This window comes from Ambystoma mexicanum, chromosome 3p (assembly GCF_040938575.1).
Source record: "Ambystoma mexicanum isolate Mex_15411 chromosome 3p, UKY_AmexF1_1, whole genome shotgun sequence".
Classification (NCBI taxonomy): domain Eukaryota; kingdom Metazoa; phylum Chordata; class Amphibia; order Caudata; family Ambystomatidae; genus Ambystoma; species Ambystoma mexicanum.
In genome coordinates, this window is record NC_090925.1 from 1,257,467,456 (window position 1) to 1,257,489,911 (window position 22,456).

The 22,456-nt window shown below is 42.8% G+C and overlaps 1 protein-coding gene across 1 annotated transcript in view; it reads left to right on the forward strand.

Moving 5' to 3' along the window:
• Positions 1-21,418, forward strand: part of LOC138580053 (cytochrome P450 2D15-like) — a 421,564-nt gene extending 400,146 nt beyond the window's left edge. The window contains exon 10 of the mRNA XM_069650288.1: positions 21,012-21,418. Within this exon, the coding sequence (XP_069506389.1) occupies positions 21,012-21,190 (179 nt within the window). The 3' untranslated portion in view covers positions 21,191-21,418. The remainder of the gene's footprint in view (positions 1-21,011) is intronic.
• Positions 21,419-22,456: the final 1,038 nt, after the last annotated feature.

Consider the following 22,456-nt stretch of genomic DNA (forward strand, 5'->3'; position numbering starts at 1 on the left):
AGAATGCAGTCATAAAGAGTCGCATTACTATTAAACAGCTGGTGTCTTTTACGAAACGCCAAATACTTTTTGTTTCTGTAGTTACCTATTAAGGCTGGTTTCGCTTTTCTTGCTTAAACACGTTACAAATCCTCAAGCCACCCCAATTTATCATCACACATTAAATGTTCACGCGTTCAATAGTGTGACCCACACGAGGTGCTTTTGAATCGAGACGGGCCCCTGTCTTCTAGAGTTGGTCACCCCTGGGCTGTACACCCTGCAGACATTACTCTGCAGGTCACCTGGATCCGGGGGTCTCAGGTAAGCTTGCTGAGTGTCCCAATTCTGCGAAGCACCCCCAATGTTTGTATTTGTTTTGGTGAGCTGAGCCCCAGAGATGAGCCCTGTAGCTCATTCTAGGTGAACTAAACCTCCATCAAAATGTCGACCCTTGCAGATCCTTCATGCTGAAAGGGCTGTGTATGCCCCATCCCAAATGCGATCCGCTACTTCCCTTTTCTGCCTCCCTCTGTATACTTCTTCCTTCTGCTGCCAGATAATAGTAAACATCAGCATAGTATTCCTTATACATTCACTGACATCAAACGTCAGTGATGCAAGGTACTGAAATGAGATACAGTTTTGGTTGGGTGAATCTTCGTTATACTGTCATATTGAATGGGTACGGTTAGAACACACTGGTCACGTCAGTGTTATTTCTAGAATTCAAATTAGTTTGTAAACAGCAGTATAGCACCATAAAATTATTGTAGTCCTTTCCTAGCACTACACCCTGATCTTCTATACTAGTCTCTCCTGTTACAGCCACTGTATGAAAACCACATACCACGGGCACTACATCACATCACAGAATAGCAATAAGCAGTCTAATCAGAAATGTGAGATAGTTCAGGCTATAGTTCAGGTGCGGGGGAATGGGGGGGTAGGCTTTACACTAGGTATCTCATCCTTTGGCAGGTCTTTGGGTGGGGGGAAGTTTTAGGAACTGTTGTGCGGGGTGTGTGGGGGTTAGGCTTTACACTAGGTATCTCATCCTTTGGCAGGTCTTTGGGTGTGGGGGGGGGGGGGAGTTTTAGGGACTGTTGTTCAGCATTGAGGGTCCGAAGGTAGTCGTCATCTGACAACCACTTTGGAAGGGCTTCACATGGATATGGTTCACCACCTTGGGGGCACATAGCAGGCATCTGGAAGAATCCTACCTACATTTCTACCCCATATTCTGATTCTCCAATCGGATCTCTTTTCCCCCTCTGCCATTGGACCACACACCGTTTCTTGTACCAGGGCCAGCTCATAAAGTCTAAGGTGGTCACTATGTTTGTGAGGTTCAAAGGAGTTACAAACTATATTACACATTATCGAAGAGAATACAAGGGAATAAAACAGCAAGGCCGCATAAATCAGACATTTTGCAAACTTTTCAATTTACAGATGGGGCTGCCCACTTACAATGGGTCACATGGACCCAGGTCAGGATGCCCTGTACTTTCACAGCAGAGTGACACTAGAAGGACTTGGAATGGCCCCTTAAACCTAGCTGCCAAAGCGGACTTACTCTGATGCATCTTCACAAGGACCAAATCGCCTGTTTTTCTGGGCAACGCGATCTTAACCTGGCTGTGAACAGAACTGACAGAAGAAATTCGGGACCTCACATGTCGTAGAAATCTGTCATCAGTTAAGAGCAAGTTGTCACAAACAGCCTTCACAGGATGGGACAAGGGTGAATTCATAGGTCGGCTATAGAGCACCTCAAAGGTGCAAATACAAGGGAGAGGGCTTCGGGCCACTTCAATCCAATCTCGTGACAGACCTTATCCAATATATTCTTAACTACTCCATTTCATATTTCCACTCTCCCCGCTGATTGTGTGGGTGGTGTGGGCAATGCAAATTGTGCTTTACGTTTAAGGTGGACAGAATTGATTTTACCACACTGTTTACAGAATGGGGAACCCTTGATGCTAACCGGCGCCTCAAATCTAGGCACAAAGTCCCCCACAAGTATGTTCACAACTGTCAAAGCATCTGCTCTCCAGCAGGGGGAATCTTCCATCCACCCAGCAAATGTATAAGATAATAAGATGATTTTGCCAGTTATTACAGCAAAGAAGCTGGAGGAAGTCTCTCTACAAACCTACAATTGGACAATATGGGGGAGGGTGTGCACCCTGGTTGGCCGGAACGGCTTTTACCACATTATTTTGGAGGCAGATGGTGCAATGTTTACAGTATTCATTAGCTATTTTAGAGAACTCAGGGGCCAACCATGACTCGTTCAGTGGCATAACCATTTCTTCTCTTCAAGCATGAGCCTGGCTATGGTACATCCTAACGAAGTGCTATAGTAATATCTGGGGGCCCACTAGTTGAACTTAGTCATCTCACCACAGAGAACCATCATGCAATGGAAAACCTTTTCTTATCCAATTGTCCTTTTCGCTGGAGGGAGCATTCGCTTGCATAAGAGCCAAAGTCTGATATAGGCCAGGGAAAGAACTAGTCTTTACAATGAGGACCTATTCATCCTCTATGTCAGATATCGCAGCCATCTTAGCGGTGTGTTTGGCAAAATCATTGCCATAGCTGATCTCATTTTCTAGGGGCTGGTGTTTGGCACATTTACTAATGTCTGTCTGTTCTGGTAGCATAATGGCATCTAAAAGTGCCTTCATGCATTGGCTGTTTTAAATAGAGAATCCTGTCTGTGTCAGAAATCCTCTCTGCTTCCAGAGTTGACCGAAGTCGCGGGCTACCCCAAAAGCATAGCGTGAGTTGGTATAGCTATTGACTGTTTGCTGAGCGGCCAAACTGCTCCCTCTCGTCAATGCTCTCAATTCTGCAACCTGGACAAAGGTGACCTCGGGCAACCTACTGCTCTCCACCACTTCCCCCGTCTCACACACTGTGTACCCTGTAACCATTTTCCCATTTTGGTCTTGATGACAAGAACCATCCATGAGGTAAGTCAGATCTGCCTCAGAGAGTGGCATATCAGTCGCGTCTGTGTGCGCTGTCAATAACCAATCAGTGATAGCTACACAGTCATGGAGTTCAGTGTTCTGCGGTTCCCCATCCTCAAGTGTGGGGAGCAGGGATGCTGGATTGTATATTGAGCATCTAGTCAGAGTAACATTTGAGGAGATTAAGAGAAGGCTTTCATATTAATAGCATGAGATGCAGACATATTCTGTGTCTTAGTTTTCAGTAAGAATGAGATGACTGAATGAGGTACTATGACTTCTAGGGGTGACCCCAGTACAATATTTTCACATTGCTCTACTGCTAGTGCCGCAACCGGAACTAATCGTAGATGGGGCATTCTGAAAGTGATAGAATCTAGCTTTTCTATGGTAATAAGCTATTGGTTTGTGGTGCATGCCATGCTTCTCTGTTAGGATGGCTATGGCAAAACCATTTCTCTATGCCTGTATAGCGTGTATAGAGTAAAGTTTTTATTGGAATTGGTAAGTAAGTCCTAATGCAGGTGCATTGGTCAAACTGTTCTTCATTCTAACAAAGGCTTTCTTAGACTTCAGAGTCCACTGAAAGTGTTCTATAGTGTTCACTCAGGTGCCCTGCTGTAAGGGGTTGAGGATTTCGGAGTTGGCTGAAGGTGGTTGTTAAATCTCTGAATGATTGCTTAGGGTATAGATACATATGTATTTATCACAAATTAAAGTTCACAGTGATTTATTAATTTTGGGATTGAAGTAGAAAACTTACTTAGCAAAAAGGGGGAAAGTAAGGGACTTCAATTTATGTCGTGTCCTAAGTAATGCACAGTCTGTCTACATAGCTGCACTTTAGTCTTAGGTGCCTTATGCCGTTAGGACGTGTGTATCCTGTTTGCACGCCTTGTATGATGGTGAAGCAATTAACAAATCAACCACATACTGCGCCAGAACAGATCCACCAAAGAACTTTGTCTTTCTTTTCTTTGATTGTTGGGAGAAAAGGGTAGGGAGTTCGGTATAATCCTGGGGGAAATGGGTCTAGGTGTACTGCATTCCTCTATGTGAAAATGCAAACAGGTACAGGCTGTATTTATGTAGGGGGATGAGAAAAACACAGAACATAAGTCTACCATTGTGACTTATGTAGCATCTGGCAGAATGCATGATAATATTGCTGCTGGATTTGGCACTATGGGCAATGAAGGGATGAACACTGCCTTGACAGTTTTCAGATCTTGGGTGAAATGATAGGTAGTTTATCCCAGCATTTTAACTGGCAGTATAGGGTTATTACAGGGGCCAGTAGTAGGGACAATTATACCTTATTTAGGAGTGCTTCAATAAAGGGAGTAATTCCATGATTGGTCTCTGGCTTCAGGGGTACTGAGGAATTCAGGAGAGCTTCTTATTTATTTATTTTATTGTGCATTTGTAAGGCATTTATAAATCAAGTAAATTGTGTTTCACAGCGCCCACAGGGCAACGGGAAGGGAACATGGGAATGAAAGGTAATTATAATAACAATGCAGAAGGAAAGAGGCGGTCTTACTAGGACTTGTGAGTTTTCAGAGCGTGAAAGTGCAGAGAGAGGGGAGGGTGTGAGGGGGGCAAGTGCTTAGGAGTGTCACAAATGGAAGTGCTAGGGAATAAGTTGCAAGCAACTGTTAAGTGCCAGACAGAGATCACTTGGTAAGAGTGGTCAACTGAAAAAAGCAATAAGTGCAGGCATGTGAGATAGCACAGGCCAGTGGGCACCCACCGGTGGGTGCTCTTAAGTGCGAGTGGTTTTAAGATGAGGGCTATTGTGGGGGGAAGGGCCCAGAAGGACACATAAGGGCCCTGGTCACCAATATCAACAACTGTGGGGTTAGCAAGAGAGGGAGAGGGGGAAAGAGGAGGTGAAAAGGGAAGTCTTGAGGAGCTCCCGGAATTTGAGGAGGTTCGGCTCAAGACGGAGAGGAAGGGGGAGGCTGTTCCAGGTGAGGGAGACAGCTGAGGAAAGACACCGGCCACCAGCTAGCTGTTTAGAGAAGCACTTGGCATGCAGAGAGTTGGCGCCAGAGGAGCTTAAAAATCTGGAGGGAGAGTATTTGGTGAGACTCTGTAGATAGTGTGGTCCCTGGACCCAGACCGCCTTGTGGATGAAGAGGGATTTCAGTTTGATCATTGCAGCAACAGGGAGCCAATGGAGAGATTTTAGGGCTGAATAGATGTGGTCCCTGGGCTTGATGCCAAGGATAGGTCTCTCAGTCCTATTCTGGGTAAGCTGGAGGGGTCGTAGAGAGGAAGAGGGTAGATTGAGGGAGTGGTTGACGGTATCAAATGCAGAGAAGAGATCAATTAGAATGAGAAAAGCTGGAGAGTTAGAATCAAGAGCTGTGGAGAGTTCTTCACGGTGTTCAGGAGAGCAGTTTAAGTTTCCGTGCCTCTGGATGCTCGGAATCCAGATTGATGGTTGTGTTGGCAACCAACAAGCTCAGTGTGCTAAGTCCGTTGGGCAAAGACCAGCTTTTCCATGAGTTTCCCAAGGAAGGGAGTGATAGAGATGGGGCGGTAATTAGCCGGATAAGAGGTTGTATACTAATTGACCTTTTCACAATTGACCTCGGGAGAAGTGACCTCATTTAGAAGGTCAGTTAGGACATATATGCGGGGTGAAACCTCCCGCAATCCTCCACCCAATCCAAAAACCCCCATGTAAAGGTCAATTGTGCAGAAGGTCAATTAGGACCACTATAATTAGGTCAATTGTTCAAAAGGTCAATTGTAAAAGGTCAATTTGGGTAATACCGGATAAGAGGAGTCAGGTGAGGGTTTTTCCAGGAGGGGCGCACAAGGGTGCTTGAGGGAACAAGGGAAAGACCCAGTAGGAAAAGAGTGATTGCAGAAATCAGCAAGTGCTGGGGCAAGGGAGCTTATTTTGTCCTTAATGGTTCTGGAAGAACAGGGGGATACTTGTTTGGAGGAGACCGTCATAGAGCTGACAACTCCAGTGACCTCGTCAGATGTGATAGGAGAGAAGGAAGAGAGAAAGGCAGAGGGGGGATGGGTGGCAATAGGTGACAGGAGGATGGGGGAGCAGGGGGTAAAAGGGAAGAGAGAGTGCTCAGGATGTCCTGAGTTTTTACAGTGAAGTGTGCAGCCAATGCATTGCAGAGGGGGCTGAAAGGGAAGAGGTGAGCTGGAGACTGCAGAAGGGTTGGCTAATCCCCTGCAGAGGTTAAAGAGTTCAGCCATGTTGTTAGCGACCCCAGAGATGCCAGCCTGGATGTGGGCCCTTTTCTTGGAGCGAATAGAGTCGGTATTGGTTTTGGAGAAGGTGACAGGCCAGTTCGTCAGAGGGTGAGCCTGAGGTCTGCCACCTCTGTTCGGCAGCTCTGCACTTGCATTTCAGGGCTGCAAGTTTAGAGTCGTACCAGATGTTATGATTGGAGGCATGTTTCAGGCGGATCGTCATGATTAGGGCAAGCACGTTCAGAGTGTTAGTGATGGCAAGATGGAGGTTACTGAGAACGGAGTCAGAGGTAGAGACTGCATTGGGGGGAGAGGGAGGGATGAAGGAGGATGCGAAGGCAACAGCGGACACTCGCGTCATCGGTCGGATGTCCGTGAATGAGGTCGGCAGAACCGGGGCAGGTGCAGTCAGACAGCAGAGAGGACCATGGTGGGAGGAGAGAAGGGAGTGGTCTGACTAGGAGAGGGGTGTGGTGAGTGGGGCAGAAAGCACAAGATCAGTGTGGATCAAGGCATCAAGAGTATGTCCAGCCGAGTGGGTGGGACCAGAGGGGAGAATGGAGAGGGAGAGGGAGAGTGAGGTGCAGAGGTCACGGAAGAGAGTGGATGCTGTGATTCAGGAGGCAAGGTGGATGTTGAAGTCACCCATGAGAAGGAGTTTAGAGGTAGACGTGAGCAGAGAGGAGGAGAAATCCGCCCATGCAGAGAAGTAGATGATGATGGAGCCAGGTGACCAGTAGATGGTGGCAATGGTCAGGGAGGAAGTTGGAGAGATGGCCAGATTGCAGACCAGGCTCTCGAAGAAGGAATATGGCTGTGTGGGTATGAGGGAAGAAGGGACCCACTCAGGTAAGATCAGGGCAACCCCACTGCCAGCATGGCTAGGGCGAGGCTTGGAGATGATCTTATAGCCATCAGGGAGAAGGGAGTCAAAAGTAGTGACTGAGCTGGCATTGAACCACATCTCAGTAAGAGGGAGGTTATCAAGGTCAATGTAGGTTTCTGCAATGAGAAGGCCAGGGTTAGTGGTCAGGATGCCTTTTTAAAAATGTTTTCCTTCCAGACTTTGTGAGAGAGGGAGGATAGTTGATAGTATAGCAGATAGAATAGATAGGCATGATGGTGAGTGCCATAGTGGTGGCAGAGAGATAAGGATGGAAAATAGATGATAGACTGCACTTAAAGGGATCGACTTTAATCCTAACTGTTTCTGCTGCGTGGATGGGTACATCTTCGTGGCCGAAACATGATAACAAGGTAAGACACTACCTCATTATCATGGGTCAACCATAAAGTGGCAGGTATGGGGTTAATAAGGTTCTTTAGCTCATTTGCCCATTTTCCCTCACATGGAAGTTCTTCCTTTGGGTCTATCTGGAGTGTTGCTAGGACCTGCTGGGTATTAGCGTGGGGGACACTGTAAAATACCTCATTGTGTGCACCTACGTTTGCAAATCTCTGCCTAACTGATTAACTGGGAATGGGAGGATTAATAGAAAGGCCTGCATGTCACTAACAGGTCCCAGTGTGATGGCGAGGGGTTCTGTAATGGGATGTACAGCAGGAGTGTTAGATATGCCTACTGCTTTTACGGTTTCAGTCGATACGGGTATATTCGGGCAATGGGCCACAGACATGACAGACTTGCACAACCCAGTGTCTATTAAGCAAGGTACTGATATGCCTTCTACACTGCACTTTACATATGGCCCGCCTTGATCAGTCGGAATTAACGGGTCCACTAGCTTTGTCATCTTGACATAGTCAGAACAGGTATAGGGAATGAGAGGAGGTCCAAGGGCAAATACCAGAGCATTCAAATTAGGAAATGGAGCTGAGGCTTCTTGCTTTATGTCAGTGAAAGGACAGAGTTATCAGTAGGAACATTTGAGGCTTTATTTTGTCTATGATTGCCCTGGAAATATGGTCTCTGTGTCTATAAGGGCACTGGTTTGTCCAATGTCCCACCTATTTACAGTAAATACAGACTAATGGATTTCCCTGTGGTAATTTCTGTCCTTGCAGCCTCCAAGGCCCTTGTGGTCCCTGCTGACCCCATTGTCCATGCTGTCCCAGTGGTCCCTGTTGTCCCCAGTGTCTGGCTTGGTTCTGCTGCCCTGAGTAACCCCCCCTGCCCCACTGGTCCTCTCAAATCAACTTATCCTGGGGGCCGACCTCCTCTTCCCATATTGTACAGTGTACCTCTACTTTGGGCAGTGTTCTGTACATTTTGAATGATCCCTGCACCTGTGCCTGCAAGCTTTGCATCTGCAGGGTGTTAGAGATCCTTTTGGGCTATAGTTAGTATCTTTGGTATTTTGGTATGGTGGCATTTTTCTTAGCCCTTGACAATATATTGTTGTAAACCTATTGGGAGTATTTTATACTGGTGAGACCAATTTCTGAACACTACATTATCATTATTTCACCAGGGTCACTAACGGTAAACAAGCACTGGACTTAGTACACTCTGATTAATTAGCTCATGCTCTCCTGTGATATTTTATCTACAATATCCCTTGTTTATGCCCTTGTGGCTTGCGTCCCAGAATACATTAAACATGCAAATGAAATACAAAACAATTTACTGTGACTAACTTTGCTTTGATAGTTTCTTACTGCACATTTAAATTACTGTGCATGCCAACTCAATGTGAGTGCAGAATAAATACACTGAGACTAAATTACCTTTTTAAAATGATTATTCTTGATCATAAACTGGAAATATGCAAATTACACAGAATGACATGTGCACCCACGTTGTAATTCAAACATAAACAAGGTTTTTCCTGCAATGGATTACAATGCTCTATCTGCGATAATGTCCAGGGCTCTTCCTGTAATCAGCCTTGAACTTCGCAATAAAAACGGGCAGAATTTCTGACACTTTGAATTTATCGCAGCAACACTTGGAGAAATATAAACACAATTTTGCATGCACGTTTAAATTAAATTAATTATTATTATTATGCAGCTCCTAAAAGGACCTGACTTATATAAACTATGTGACACAGTATCAAACATCCACTTTAGCACGCTGCTCAATGACACCATAATTACCTAAAATGGCGATATTCCCCGATTCAGCCATTGTGCTTGCCACGCTCAGGCTCAACCCAGATAAGGATTCTCGAGACTGCAGCTCTTCCAAGGACTGCCAGCAAGAACACAGGAGACTCAGCCTCTCAGGAACCAGCCCTCTCTTCCAGCGTTTCGGCTTCCTTCGTCAGTGAGTGAGTGAATGAGCCAGCCCTCCCTGCCTCACACCTTTTTCTAAAACCCATTTGTCACTCCAAAAGATCCTCCCTTTGATAAATCAGCCCATTAAAATAGTATGCGATTTCCTCTGTGCCTTTACCTGAGATACAAATTGCATTGCTGAAGAAAAAGTGTTACATTCCTCCGGTGCTTCCTGCCCTGAGACAATGCAATGTCTTTGGCAGAATGAATCTCACATTCCGCACTTTAAAACACAGCGCCGCTTTAAGCCTGCACGTTTAGTTTATTTTCCCCACCACCATGCATTTCCATCATTCTGAATCCAGTTTGTATCATGGACTGGTTTGCACTAAATGCGATTATGCGAGTCTGTTAAATGGGTAAGGTACATTTTTTAGAGCAACTCAGCCCACAACAATGGCATCATGGAGCAAAGTGATGCTTTTCTAGCATGTGTTCTGTGCATTGACATCTATTTAGATTCAGCCTGAGTCTCATTCATACCTTTGAGTCACATATATGAGTTTCACACCCTTTCCCCTAGATAAAATTCAAACCTTCGCTAAAACGTGGACCATGAAATGCAGAGCTACCTTGTATTCCTACACTCCCTCCTTTTTTTTGTTGCTGTGACATAACCCCAAATCACTGCAGGAAAACAAACATATATGCTCTAAAACACATGTGCTTCTCCCAATTGGACCTTCTCTATCCCCATCGTCATTAAAACAAACATCATCTTCATCTTAATTTTAAGTACAATCTACAATATCAAAACAATCACCATTGGAACCGCCAAAATCACTAATCCTCTTTCCACCCAGGTCCCCCAATTGAACCTATCTGTCTCTGTTAGGCCTAAGCTACTCACAGTAATGTTATCTTTGTTGAGATTCATTCTAATTGTGTGCATGCTTTTATGTTTTAGTAAGAATTGAATATCTGGATCAATGGGAGATGCATTTTTCCGAAATAAATCAATGTTCTGCACTTTCCCTTCCCACAAATCTCAATCTCCATGAAACAGGGTCAATCCACCCACCGACACCACTCTATATTTAGGGACAGATATATAGAACACGCTATGCTGCAATTGTTTGACAAAAAATAACCATGGTTAGGTGAGTAATTGTGTAATTTGTCATCGAAGTACTCACTAACCACCTATGCTTAATCAATCTAGCATGGGCTAACTCCTCAACTTCCGTATTACTTATAACCACCTCACACCCCTTAGACACCCCATGGTCTGCCCTTAACTTGCAAATAGCACCCGCTGCATCAGGTATAAATGGCTTGCCTGGACAAATATAATTCTGCTCCTTGAATTTTATACAGGTATCTAACTTGGGTATCAGATATACATCAGCTTCCCATGCTTGAAATGCTAGCATCTCCGGAGTTACAATCTTAACATATTTATCATCTTGCCAAAAACCTTTATTATGTACCAACTTAGTTTGAGAAATCAATTCTGGGGTGATAAACGGAATGCACAGTAGAAAACCTATTTCCATTTTTTCCATATTAATATATAATGGTATCGCACTCCCCATCTCATATGCAATTCTTTCTTGGATTAGCTCCACCGCCCTTTAAGTAATCCGTGCCATCATTTGACAAACTATATCAGATGACAGAAAATACAGAGATATATGGCCTTGAATCAACTGAGATACCGCATTTTGAATTTCCTTTAAGTACTTTGTCATAATGCTTTCAGATGGAGTTACCACATTCAAAATATGCAGCAGTTTATCATGTTTAACAATATTGGTACTATGCTCATTAAGTGCCAGAATTGTTTCATTCACATAACGATCGCTTCACTCTATCCACCCCTGAGTCCATCTAAAGTTTGTTGTAATTCTTTCAAATCGTAACTCAATTCATGTGCCTTGTTACTCAGTGTGTTTACAGATACAGCATGGGCTGTAGATATTGTCGTACCCACCACAGCGCCAATTACGGTCATCACAATTGTCGCCACCAACAGACCAGCCTCCCCTTTTCTCCTCCTTTTCTTAATATTAGATGAACTCATAAAAGTATTTTCTAACTGTAACATCATTTCCTTGGTTACCCTCCGAGTTTCTTCTTTAAAGGGCTGCACCCATTCCGCCACTTGCTCTGATTTTATTTCTGACCCATTAAGGAATTTTTCAATTAACAGATCAGGATTTAGGCTTATATACATGTTCTAGTACAACAACCTTCTATTCCCCAATATAGAACCCGGTGCTTCTTCTACTGCAATTGGTGATACCGGTCTTGGCTCTATCGGAACTTGTCCTTCCGCAAACATGACACTTGGAGCATTCATAAATACTCCCACCAAATGTAGCCAAAAGATTTCCTTTTTTGTTCTACCATACAGGAAACTCAGCCGGTCATCCTTTTCTCTATAATCAGGATTTCCATTTGGGGGGTCATCCTCTTCACCCCTTCTTCGGTCCAGGGGGCTTTCCAGGGGACTCCATTCCAGTGGTATCCTCTAGAGATCTGGCGCTTTCAGGGATCCGGCACACTGACAGGGAAAACAATTATTTTTCTAGAGTAAAAAGAAAAGACAACTTAACAATCAGGTACATCAAACCCTTTACTTTGCCCATCTTACTGGGATATATTAAATCAATTTATATTATGCACACAAATGCATATTATGTTTAAAATACCACATAATGCAACGAGAACATCTTTTTAGGACCATCTGAAAATAACATAAATTAAGCACACTAATACCACATGGTATTTTTCATGCAACTGTCTCAAACACAACCAATCTCAACACAACACCTAATAAAATAATGCAAATAACTAAGGCATTACTTATTAACAATACCCCTTTCTCTTATTTACTTATTTATATTTGTGTTCACTAATCTGACATATATTTCCCTTTCTATCTCTTCAAACCCCATTTTGATACTGTTACACTATATACACCTATTGGCCTGCTATGGTAATTCTATTTAATAGGGAAGCACTTTTTTACTTTTTCACTCCCTGCTAGTCTCAATTCACTCTAGTCTTTTCACTTCATGTTTCAGGTGTAAGTGCTTAATTTGATTAACATGGACAAACTGTTCCACTGTTAATTCTCCCTCCTTTTTAGCAATTCTGTAGACCACAGGTGAAACCTTATCCACAATACTATATGCCCTTGCTATGCTTTAAGACATTTAGAGATGTTATGCCTATCTTTTTCAAAATAAAATTTGTACACCTGATCACCCATTTCATATTCTCTCTCAGATGTCTGCACACTGTCAGGGGCTTTTTCCAAATTTCGCTGCGCAAATGCATATTGCAAGTGCTTTCTCAGTACTTCCACATATTCCTGGATTGTGGAAGCATTTACAAGAACCTGTTAATTTGTTCTGCGAAGCAAGTGTTGTGGCAGAACCATTTTACTTCCTGTCAAGATTTCATGAGGGCTGAGATTTGTTGATTTAGAAGGCATCGACCTGAGAGCCATTAGTACTAATGGAAGTCGCAAATCCCAACTAGATCCTACTTCAGCTACAAACTTTTTCAACATTTCAACTATCGATCTGTTACACCGTTCTACTCCCCCTGAAGAGGAGAGCCGGTAAGAAATGTGAATCTTCCTCTTCACCCCAAGATTTGCCACATTTTTGTCATTAATGCACTAGTGAAATGACTTCACGGTCTGACTGTATTCTTTGAGGTAAACCAAATCTTGGAAAAATATGATTTACAAGTAAAGTGGCCGCCGTTTGTGCACTGCAGTCTGGAGCTGGAATACACACCGCCCATTTAGACATTAGACAAACGACTGTGAGCATGTACCTGTTTGCCCTTGCTGATCTCTTCATGGGCGCTACATAATCGACTTGTAAATCGGACCATGGGAGTGTCAAACCCCTTTTCATTAATGGTGGTCTATGAGCGGGTGACGCAAGCTGAAACTGTGCACACACTAAACACCCTCTGGTGTAGAGCTCAACATCTTGAGACATGTGTGGCCAATAGGCATAATCTTTTAACATTTCCAAAGTTTTCTGTGAACTTCTTTGTCCTGCAGTTATGGCATTGTGGGCATGATGTAACAGCAATCCCCAAAACAACAAAGGCACTACCCATTGGATTTGAACCATCACAGATTCTCTAATCATCAGTCCATCTTGTACCCTAATTCTCTTTCGTTATTTAATAGCACTCTCAATTCCTTTTTCCCTTTGCAGTCCTCTTCAGTCAGTGGATTTTGTTCTGCATCTAGCAAATGGTTGTAGAATGGGCCTAGAATAAGATGTTCCTTTTGTGCCTTAATCAAGTCTTGATCTGAAGTATCAAAGCTCCATTGTGCCACAGGCTGTTCAACTGTTTTCAGAGTGTTATTGCATCCACCTGTATTTCTCCAAGCAGGTGTTCAATAGAAAACAATTCCCCCACTAAAGCTCCAATTTTGGCTAATTGATCTGCCTCATCGTTTCCATCCTTATTCTCACCTAGTGTTTTCAAATGACCACTTATTTTCCTAAAGTGTATTATCAGGTCATTTTCTGACACAAGCTTGTCTATAGTCTGAATCATCTTGCCATATTTAAGTGGGTTCTTGTTATATGTGAGCATCTCTTTCACCTTCCAGCCAGGTAAATACTCCACAAAACTATTTCACGCATAATCGGACTCAGTGACTAAAACTATTTCTTTGAGTCTATTTTCTACTGCTGTAGTTATTGCCTTATAAATAGCGGCCAATTCTGCCACTTGACTGCTTTTGGGTCCTATCCTCATGCTTACTCTTGGAATGCTGTCACATTTAAACCATACATTTCCTATTCCTGCTACAAGTTCTTTTTCAGTATCATTTTCTACATGGTATGCACATCCATCTACATATACAGTTGTTAAATCCTTACATGCTTCTTCGTTGAAGACCTTGCGTGGGGATTGCTCAAATTCATTAATATGTGTCTCTAGCTCGGTTATGAGGCACACAGACAGCCGCACAATAATGCAACTCTGCTAGCCCTTGAGCAACTGGGCTCTTTTTATTTTGTCTATATCTCACTTCTACTGGAAATCCCTGAAGTGCTAATGTCCATGAAGTTATTCTTGATTGGCCCAAATTCCCTGATCTCTTACTTTGCAAAAATTGCAGAGGCTGGTGATTTGTTTCAACAATCACCCATTCCCCTTGGATTATGGGACGGGAATGTTGTAATACACAGACAGTGGTCAGAAGCGCATTTTCACATTCACTACATTTGGCCTCTACCAGTGACAATGCTTTGCTGGCATATGCAATTGTTTAGTTATTTGCATCGTGTTTTTGATATAACACAGCTGACATGCATTGATTTGTGAATCCTATTTCTACAAAGAAATCCTGTTTTTTCATTGCATATGCCAAACATGGCGCTTTCATTAGGCACCCTTTTATCATGGCCACTGCCTCACTTTGTTCTTTTTTGCATTTCCAGGGTATATCCTGTTTCAGTAATCTCATCAAAGTTTGTGTAATTTCTGCATAATTTTCGATACATTTTCTGTCGTAACTTGTCATTCCTAACAAACTGTTTACATTTTTCAAGATAGTGTGGTCTTTTAGCTTCTGAATTCCTTCCACTATTTTCTTTTTTGGGTTTAATCCATGCTCTGTCACTTCATGGCCTAGGGTTCACCCTTTATCTGCACCACTGTGCCTTCTGAAAGATACTTTTGCTACAGCCTCCTGTAGCTGACGGAGTATATGTCTAATCTCATTGAAGTGGCTTTTAAGATCTTCATTTTTAATTAGCACATCATCCACATCAACTATTGTTCCTCTTTCAGCTGTATCCGGGAGTGCCTTGCTCAGGAATAACCGAAACTCACTCCCACTATTGACATACCCTAAAGGGGTCTGTGACCATACATATTGTGATTTGTCAAATTAAAATGCAAATACAAATACATTTTGAATGTCTTCAGCTAGTGGCACACATCAGTATCCAGCTGTAAAATCTAAGTTCGTAAAAACCTTTTGACCCATGAACCTGTGCAAGACCCGGATCAATAAATGGAAGATGTCACCTTGAAACAGGTACCTTTTTGTTTAATTCTCATAGATCTGCACACAAGCGCCATTGGGTTTTATTAGCACACTTAATATGGGAGTATTTGATGTACTATGAATAGGCCTAATCATTCCTCTAGATTCTAAATGTTTCAGTATTTCAGCAAGTGATTCCAAACATGCCAGGGGTGATCTATATTGCCACACAATTACTGGCTCCCTACCATGTCCTTCTGGTAGTACGGCCACATGCAAATCGGTCAGCCCACAGTCATAGGCATCTTTGTCAAAAACCTGTTTGAACTCCATAAATATTTTTCTCAATTGGTCTTTTTCTTCTTCATTTGTGCAAGCCTCTGCAGCTTGAATCTGCTCCTCTAACATTTTAGAAAACTCTGGGAAATCATCTAAAGGAGGAACCTCTGGACTGTCCTCTAACCTTGTGGCAGTGTCTCTTTGGAGTGTCTCTATGCTCAAATATTTTGGAACATTGACCTCCATTTCGATATGCTGTTTTTCTCTTTTAGATTCACCTAATTTGAATAGAATACAATCATCCTGAAGGCAGCATACCATTTCACCTGGCTCATAACGGTACACAGGCTAAACTTTAAAAATTCCTTCCTATTTTAAACTGGCAGATAAATGAAAAGTTTAAAGAAATTAAACTATATCATAAAAAAAAAATAAAAAAAAAATGCCTTTAGGCTTAGACTCCAATGATTCGGTAATTCACCCTGTGCAGTCACATAGCTTTCCGGGATGTTCCCGATCACTGGGTTATTGAAATCAGCAGTGTAGTAAGATTTCTGTATTGCTATTCCAAATGCTGAATTCTCTTCCAAAGGAATATCTTGACACCCTTTATTGTCCACCAGGATTTGAATGGGTCCATCCCCAATCTCTATCAGTCGTGTATATTCTCGCTCTAACCCATGTTGCTTTATGGATTAATTTAGGCATACAAATGCATCAGAATCCTTTATCTGTTGTCCCTTCCTGTATTCTAATGCTACTTTAAATTGTCAATAAATTCGGGAATGTGAACATCCTTTATCACCTGAAGCTCAATTGCATATGGTGTCATTTGGTAAACTTTTCTTTTGTCTTCAAATTCAGGTGTGGCTCCACCCAACCTCGACCAGACTTTTTGATTTAGAAAGTCTAATACCATACACATTCTGTGCATGATGTAATTTCGCAAATAAAATGTGCTTTGTGACCTGCTCACAATCCACACATTGTGATGCATGCTCTTAGGGCCAGTTGTATCTTTAAAATGCATCGTCCTACAATTCTTTGTCCCAACTCAGGGTCAGCTAGGCCAAACATGTGTTGGTTCTTTATTTTAAACTTTGGGATGACCTCTCTGTCAAGTATTTGCCGGAGTACCTTTTCATTAATGAAACTCATTTCATGCTCAAGCGCCAAGGTACCCTCAATCATTTCAGAATGCCCATTCCCATGGATAGGGACCTACGTCTGCCCTTCTCCCATGTGTATTTCTGAAATTGTTGAAATGTGTTTTTCTTGATTTAACTCTGGAGTAATACTTGGTTTGGATGTTTCTTCCTTTAGATAAAAAAGCAACGTGTTTTCATCTATTTCTGTTGCCTGTTTTTCTTAGTGTCCAAATAAATCTCCAAAGATTGCTTCTCTTTTCTCGTCGCATTTCATCCTGACACATGAGAATGACAGTGACGCTGGGCACACAGCCATTCTGAAGATATACTTCCACTGCACTTTCTAATTTAGCAACGGTGTGGCATTCTTTTACACTGTTGCTTTGGGTCATTATTTTCTTAGGTCTCAATGGCTTTTTAGGTAAGGCCCACAATACTCCATTTACCTTATCAATGAGGGGCGATAATCTCATCAGGCAATTTGTCCTTATGAGGAAGGGTATTTCATTAATGGGTGTGACCAACACTTCCTTGCTCATCCGAAGCTTCCCTATCTTTATGTCAACCTCAGTGACACCTTCAATGGGTATTTCTTCCCCAATCAAATTGTGCAGAGTGCCTTGATTTGGTGGGGATCTCCTGTCACTGATACTTCTCACCAGTTCTTTTGACATTATCATTGCTTGGGCATCTGTGTCAATCATTGCAAATGCGTTACATTTATCTTCAATGGTGATAGGAGCATAGTACCTATCTTCAACCTCTTCTAGTATGCAAATAAAATGTGAATTTTTACTAATTTCAGGACTTACTTTTCTTAGCTCTTTTTTACTTTTTGCTAGGCAAATGGGCATATGAAATGACATTTTACTGTCATTTGTACCCATTTCAATTTTAATTTTGTTTTGTTTATTCTCCTGGGCTCAGAGCCCATTTGGAGTGTAGCCACTGCCTGATTCATGGGCATCTGTGTTTTCATCAGGGCAGAGGTAATTTGCTAGTCACTTGTGGCTACGCACCAGATCACTTCTCTGGCCTTCTGCACCTTTACTTGCCTATTGTTTTTGGACTGCACATAATTTTCCTGTCTGTTCAGACAACATTTTTACTTGGGCCTCTAAGCATTGAAACCTGTCCATGTCTCTGAATTCCTCTTTGTGGTCTGGGCCGGTAATGTTTAGGCCTGTTCTGATATTGCGCAGAAGATTGACTTCTATTTGTGTTACCTCTGAATTCACATGCCACAGCAGGTGGTGAACTTGGAGTGACCATCCTTTGACCAATGGTGGTTGGCTGATTATATTGGTGAGGTACATAATTCATATTTTGTCTTTTATTTGGTGAGACCTGTTCCCTATGCTGGTTTCCATTTTCAATGAATCCATCCACATATCTTGGTCTTTCGAGTTGGCCATATACCATTGTATTAGGGTCAAATCTACTCTGGGCCCCTCGTGTCTGGTATGGGCCATTGTACATTTGATTTTGATTGTTATTAGGCCTGGCGTATCATGGCAAAATCCCACTCAGAGAACTACCAAGCTATCTAGGGCTAATGTAAGAACATCCATCGCTGGGATCAATTGATTGAAACATAGGAGTTTGGGGTGATGTCCTCTGTGGAGGCACGCCCCTTTGATTAGGTATCATGACGTTCTTTGCCTGAGTTTGGGCTGATTCTACCTTCAAAATCACTGGTTTGGATTCCATAGACTTTGGTTTTGCCTCTTTGCCTCTTTGTTCTTAAGACCCTCCTTTTCTGACCAAATATCACTTCATACAGTTTGGTCCCCTGTTCTATTATCCAGTCTAGTGATGCTTCCCTATCAAATGCACAAACTAACTGGGAGACAATTTCTTTTTTGAGCCAATAAAAGTATGCGGTTTAAAATTCTACAGAGTTAGGGTTAAAGGTCACATCAAAGCATGAAAATGCTCTTTTTAAGTTTTGAAAGATCTGGCAAGGGTACTCATTTGCTTTGCCGTCATAGTATAAGCGGCTTTCTTGGCTTCCTGCATAGACTGGTAAGGTGAGAATTGATGTCTAACCTCCTTCTCAAAGTCTCCCCATGACAAACTTTCCTGTTCATTGAGACCACGAATGATACTAGCAGATGCTGCATCTAGAGGAAGGTGAAAGTACTGTCTATATTGTTCCCTAGGGCTCTGAAGGGCTTTGAATATATCATGAGCATTTATATATTAAATGGTCTTCCATACAACACTCTCCTCCCCTTTTGAATGGTTTAATCAAAGATTTCATAATTTGTAAAGGACTACACAGTGCATTCTGGTATGTGTCATTTTGTTGCTCATTCCTGTTCTGTGCAAGAACTTGTGTGAATATTTGTAGGTGATTCGGACCCTGCCATTGGGTTATAACCAGGATTGGCCAAAAGACAGGGACTGTGGGAGATGTAGTTTCCCACAGCACCGGGGTTTGGGTTCTTACAGGGTTTATGGAAGATGGATGGGTTATTGGCTTCAGATAAGAGATTCATTGGGAGGAGGGGTTTTGTAACTGTAGTATCCTACAAAGGTCTCAGGGATCTCCTCCTCCTCTTCCCCGGCAATATACTGCATCTTCCTTTGGTTATTCCCCCGAGTAAAACCCTGGGCTTCCCCATCGCGGTGCGCCTTTCTCGCTCTTTTACCCCTTGAGTTGGGATCTGAGCGGATCAGCCCTTCGTTGGCCACCTGAATAGGGGTTTCTCGAGGTTTGCTATGTGTGATACCCTCAGGCATTTCACACCACTTATACTGACGTCTCACGTCCTAAGGGATTTTGTCTTCTTCGTCTCCCATATGTTTACATCTTCGTTGCCCTGCTCTATCTCCTCACACGTTTGCCACTGTCCACTCCTCTTTAGGACAAATGAGCTATCATTTTAACAGATGGTCTGTTGCCTAGCACCTCTGCCTAGCTTTTCCTAAGTATCGAGTTAACTTTATTTCCCTACATCAGACTCCCTAAGAACAAACCTTTCTTGTGATCCGAGTACAAAGCACAGAACCACAATATGCTTGGTTTGATAGACGCGATGCTTGAGCGTCATATACTCTACATTCTTTTTCAACTGTTGGATTCCTACAAGGCACATAGGGCCTGTAGCTGAAGGAAAATTCTGTGCTGAACGAGGTGTTGAACGAGGCGATACAGAGACAAGTAGGTACTGCTGATGCAAAGTTCAGACAATGGTATTGGGGCTATTTCTAAACCATATCCTGATTTCTTTGAGTTCTGCACAAAGAACAGGGCTAAAGTTAGGGATGGTGCTTGTCAATGCAAACAATTTTAATCGCCCTCATGTCCTACAGAAACGTTCAATTAAACACTTTCGAAACCGCTTTCAACAAAGGAAAATTGCCTACTAAGCCTAACCCTGCCTTGAACACACCAAGATGAAGTTACTAGCAATCTACCAATTCATCAACAATGCTTGCGGTTTGCCAGCATCACACCTCATTCAGCTGAAGAGAGATACATGGTCACTTGTCACAGCTGCTTGATAGAAAATTGCACCTACGAGCTGCTGTGCTGCCCATAAGAAGAGAGCGGACCTTGGGACAGAATTTTACCCCCCTCTAATTTTCTGGACACTTTTTGTCTACTTGCTTTCAACAACAAAATCTCTAATGGGTCTCACCCCTAAGCCTTTTCCAAAGAAAGCACACTTACTCTGAAAAAAAAAAGGGGGGCTGCATGAAATGCCAAACAGAACCGAGTAGGTTGCCCTACCCTCGCAATGCTTATGTGTCCACCTAGGTCAATATAATTATTTCATGCTGGACAATAAATCCAGTGGCTATTTCTGCCATTAATGAACAAAAAGATTGTTTAGAGCATTACGAGGGTAGGTCAACCTACTCAGATCGGTTTGGTATTCCTTACTTTCAACTGCAATAAAACCTGAACGGTGTTCTATCCGTGGAAAACATGATGATTCTATGTGTGACATCAATATTTACCTGTTATTTGTGTTTTAGTCAGGCACTGGGACATGTTTTGCCCTAAAAACTATAGCCAGTTTGATGTATCTTTTTGTTAATCAATCTTTTTTTATTTAATAATTAAAGTTATATTAATAATTGATTTGGCCTTCACCTTCCAGTGAGATGATGACAGTGGTCTACCTTACTGACAAAGTATTCCTTCTCCTCCCCCCACAGGCCGTCGTATATGTTTGGGGGAGCGACTGGCCACGATGGAGCTCTTCCTCTTCTTCACCTCCTTTCTTCAACAATTCACCTTCCATGTCCCCAGGGATCAGCCAAGGCCAAGTGAACAGTGTGAGGTGATGTTCATGAGGGTCCCCCAGCACTACCAGCTTTGTGCCAAAGTGAGATGAATGAAGAATGCCAAACTAGGCAGAGCATCCCACCAGGAAGACACTGGAAAGAATGAAGCCCCTGCTAATTATTTCAGAGAAGAATTCGGAATGCTACTTAATTCCATAGAGATCAGTCAAAAATTGAAGCCTGTGGCTAAACATCTAAATTCAACATATGTTGTGTCAATCTATAGATCATCCTGTGTTTCAGTGGCAGACATTAAAAGACAATGGAGATAAAAGGGATTTCCCTGTGTGCAGTGTGTAACCGTGGCTAATAAACATTTGAAAGATCACACATTCAAATAATGCATTTGTGGGGGCTGCACACTCCCTCCCCAGCCATGTGGAAGGGGAGAGCACTTTTTCACTGATAAATCATTTCATCCAGGTAAACATAAATCATGTGTCCAAGCTGAAACCTCGGTAAAAATAAAATGTACATCATATGACCAGCTGGCATATTGACCCTGTATATCCATGACACGCAGAACAATAGCTGTGTGTTTAACTGTATTAAAAATATAAATCTGTAATGTTCGGATTACTGTGTTCTTGTTGTGGACAGGTCTGCTGCACAGGAAAGAAGACGAGAGGTCTGCTGTATTAAGGCAGAGCTTTGTGTCTATGGATTTTGACTCAATGCAGTAACCATGAGACACAGTCATGAGGGTTGAACGCAGAGAAGACTGGTTAATGACTGGACCAGTCCCACAGCACAAGCACCAAGCCCCCAACCCACTCCACATGCACACGTGCACAAACTAAATCATTGACCATTTGTGCCGATTTTGTCTCAAGGCATGAGTCAGCCTATAGCAGAGTGAAGTGGAGGAGGGACCTAATTAGGAGGCTTATTGTAGGTAGGGAAGCCACAATGACAGCGGCTACGTATCTGAAACACTATTCCAAAGGCCTCATGCCAGGGAGGAACACGGCCATCCATCTTTCTGAAATCCAATCCCAGAAGACAGACCCAGCTATCCCGATAATCTGCAGTAACCAAATTAGACACCACTAGCTCTCTTACAGTTCCCCCAAGTACAACCATCCTAAAATCGACTGCTACTTACCCAAACATCAGACAAAACCTCACCAGCCAGACCTACACTGTCAAAACCAGCCAACTACTAGACGCTACATATCCAAACCTGTAGTGACTGACATATCTAAAACCTACCTATCTGCAAAATCTATGGTGAACAGCTATTTGGAAACAGGTCATAAATATACTTATATGCAGTACATAGGATATTAAATTAAACCGTGTTTTCCACATGGATG